Consider the following 2,094-nt stretch of genomic DNA (forward strand, 5'->3'; position numbering starts at 1 on the left):
AGCAGAGCAGTGTGGCAGCTCCTTGGCTCTGGTTTCCCTTCTAAAGCCACAGCGTGATGCTTCCACACATTAGGGAGTTTTGTCTTTCAGTTATCTCCTCTCTCAAATGAGGACAGCCAAGAACAAGAAGAAAGAGGGACCAGGAAGAAGGCGCGGGAAGACGGGGAAAGAAAGAGTGTGCCTGCAGGAAAGAGAAGGCAGACAGTAGGTCTCCTCAGCTAGCAGCTGAGTCTGGTATGAACTGGGACTGCATTCACACCGGTGTGTGAAGCTCTGAGTCAGACACATTCCTCTCTGCAGTGGGCAAGGCAACTCCCCAGGGGTTAGTTCAGGGAGCAGAGCCCACCTCTCCGGAGTCTGTCTGAGTTGAGAAGATACAGACTTCGGAGGAGAAATCCACTTGCCAACCGAGTCTGCTGGTTTCTGCGGGCCCAGTGAACACTGGAGAAACAAATGAGGAGCTGGTGAAGATCAGAGACCTTTCCTCTTGGCTGGCAGAGGTTATTTTGCACCTCTTGGTCTTGAAGGCAAGGGCATTGTCCCCTTCTCAGCCCTTTGGTGATTGAGAGAAACCAACAGACAGAGCTTGTGATGGACAAGACCAGCAAAATGGACTGGGTGGCAGGAGGTGAGGAATAGACTTCTCTGGAGTACCCTGTATCTTCCCTTCCCTCAGCTGCTTTCCTGGCAAGGCTACACGTATCCAATATATAGCAAGGGGGGAAGGCAGGGGGAAGGAACAGGTCTCTGACAGCCTGCCTTATTCTTGCTTGCTGTACCCAAAGATGTCTTATGACCCTTCCTTCAGCAGCACAAGACCCGGAGAGGATCTTGAGGGTGGCAGCTTCTTGGAGGAAAGCAGTGGTGTGGGTGATGACAGTAGCGTCCTGGGAGGGGACAGCCCAGTCACGGTGCCTCTGGGTGCAGTGCTGCTCATCATGTGCCTCACTGGGATGGTGGGGAACATATACACCATCTTGGTAGCCTCCGGCAGGGTGGCGGGCCACTCAGCAGGCTCCTTGGGGGTCTATGTGATCAACCTAGCCCTGGCTGACCTCCTGTACCTCTCCACCATCCCCTTTGTGGTCTGCACCTACTTCGCCCATGACTGGTTCTTTGGGGATATGGGCTGCAGGCTTTTGCTCAGCCTGGACCTCCTCACCATGCACGCCAGCATCTTCCTCCTGACTGCCATGAGCCTGGAGCGGTACTGGGCAGTGTCCAGGCCACTGCGGGCCAGGTGGGCGAGCAATGCTTACCGCAAACTGGCCAGCGCTGTCCTCTGGCTCCTCTCGCTCCTGCTTACGGCCCCCATGATGGTGATGACCCAGCTGCGGGAGGAGGACGGCCCCCACAAGCGCATATGCATCCCCACCTGGACACCGGCAGCCTTCCGGCTCTACCTGACGGTGCTCTTCACCACCAGCATCCTGGCACCTGGCGTGGTGCTGGGCATCGTCTACACCCGCCTGGCCCGCGCATACTGCTCCTCCGCATGGGGCCTGGGGCTGCCGGTGGCTGGCAGGGTCCCTGCCTGGCAGCTGTTGTCCAGGATCTCCACCATTGTGGTGGTTTACTGGGCCTGCTTCCTCCCCTTCTGGGCCTGGCAGCTGGCTGGGCTCTATTGGGGTGAGGGGCTGGGCATTGGTGCCACCGCACAAGCCTACCTCAACTTCGGGGTCACCTGCCTGGCCTACAGCAATAGCTGCATCAACCCCTTCCTCTACACCCTACTCACTCGCAGCTACTGCCAGTGCCGCAGGGTGGGCATGGCACGGCCACCAGCGCCATCCTAGGAGCCATGGAAGGGCTAGGGGGAGGCCACAGCATCCCTCCACTTAGTAGAATCATAGTCACAGAATGGTTTGGGGTGGAAAGGATGTTAAAATCATCTAGTTCCACCCCCCCTGCCATGGGTAAGGACACCTAACACTAGTCCGTGTCACCCAAGGCTCTGTCCAACCTGGCCTTGAATACTGCCAGGGATGGAGCATTTTATCACTTCTTTGGGCAACCCGTTCCAGTGCCTCACCACCCTTACAGTAAAGAACTTCCTCCTTATATCCAATCTAAACTTCCCCTGTTTAAGTTCTA

At 56.8% G+C, this 2,094-nt stretch overlaps 1 protein-coding gene across 1 annotated transcript; it reads left to right on the forward strand.

Annotated features, from left to right (window-relative positions):
* Positions 1-301: 301 nt before the first annotated feature.
* Positions 302-1,847, forward strand: LOC130605307 (urotensin-2 receptor-like). Its single transcript, XM_057420711.1, has one exon. It carries the CDS (start codon positions 786-788, stop codon positions 1,794-1,796), a length of 1,011 nt encoding a protein of 336 aa, XP_057276694.1. The 5' UTR covers positions 302-785; the 3' UTR covers positions 1,797-1,847.
* The last annotated feature ends 247 nt before the right edge of the window (positions 1,848-2,094 follow it).

Source organism: Pezoporus wallicus, unplaced genomic scaffold (assembly GCF_028554395.1).
Source record: "Pezoporus wallicus isolate ANWC-B61680 ecotype Strahan unplaced genomic scaffold, APGP_CSIRO_Pwel_v1 contig_2871, whole genome shotgun sequence".
NCBI classification, from domain to species: Eukaryota; Metazoa; Chordata; class Aves; order Psittaciformes; family Psittacidae; genus Pezoporus; species Pezoporus wallicus.

What these genes read in the sequence shown, in the direction of transcription:
- LOC130605307 (XM_057420711.1), top strand. Translation starts at nt 786, where the DNA reads ATGTCTTATGACCCTTCCTTCAGCAGCACAAGACCCGGAGAGGATCTT.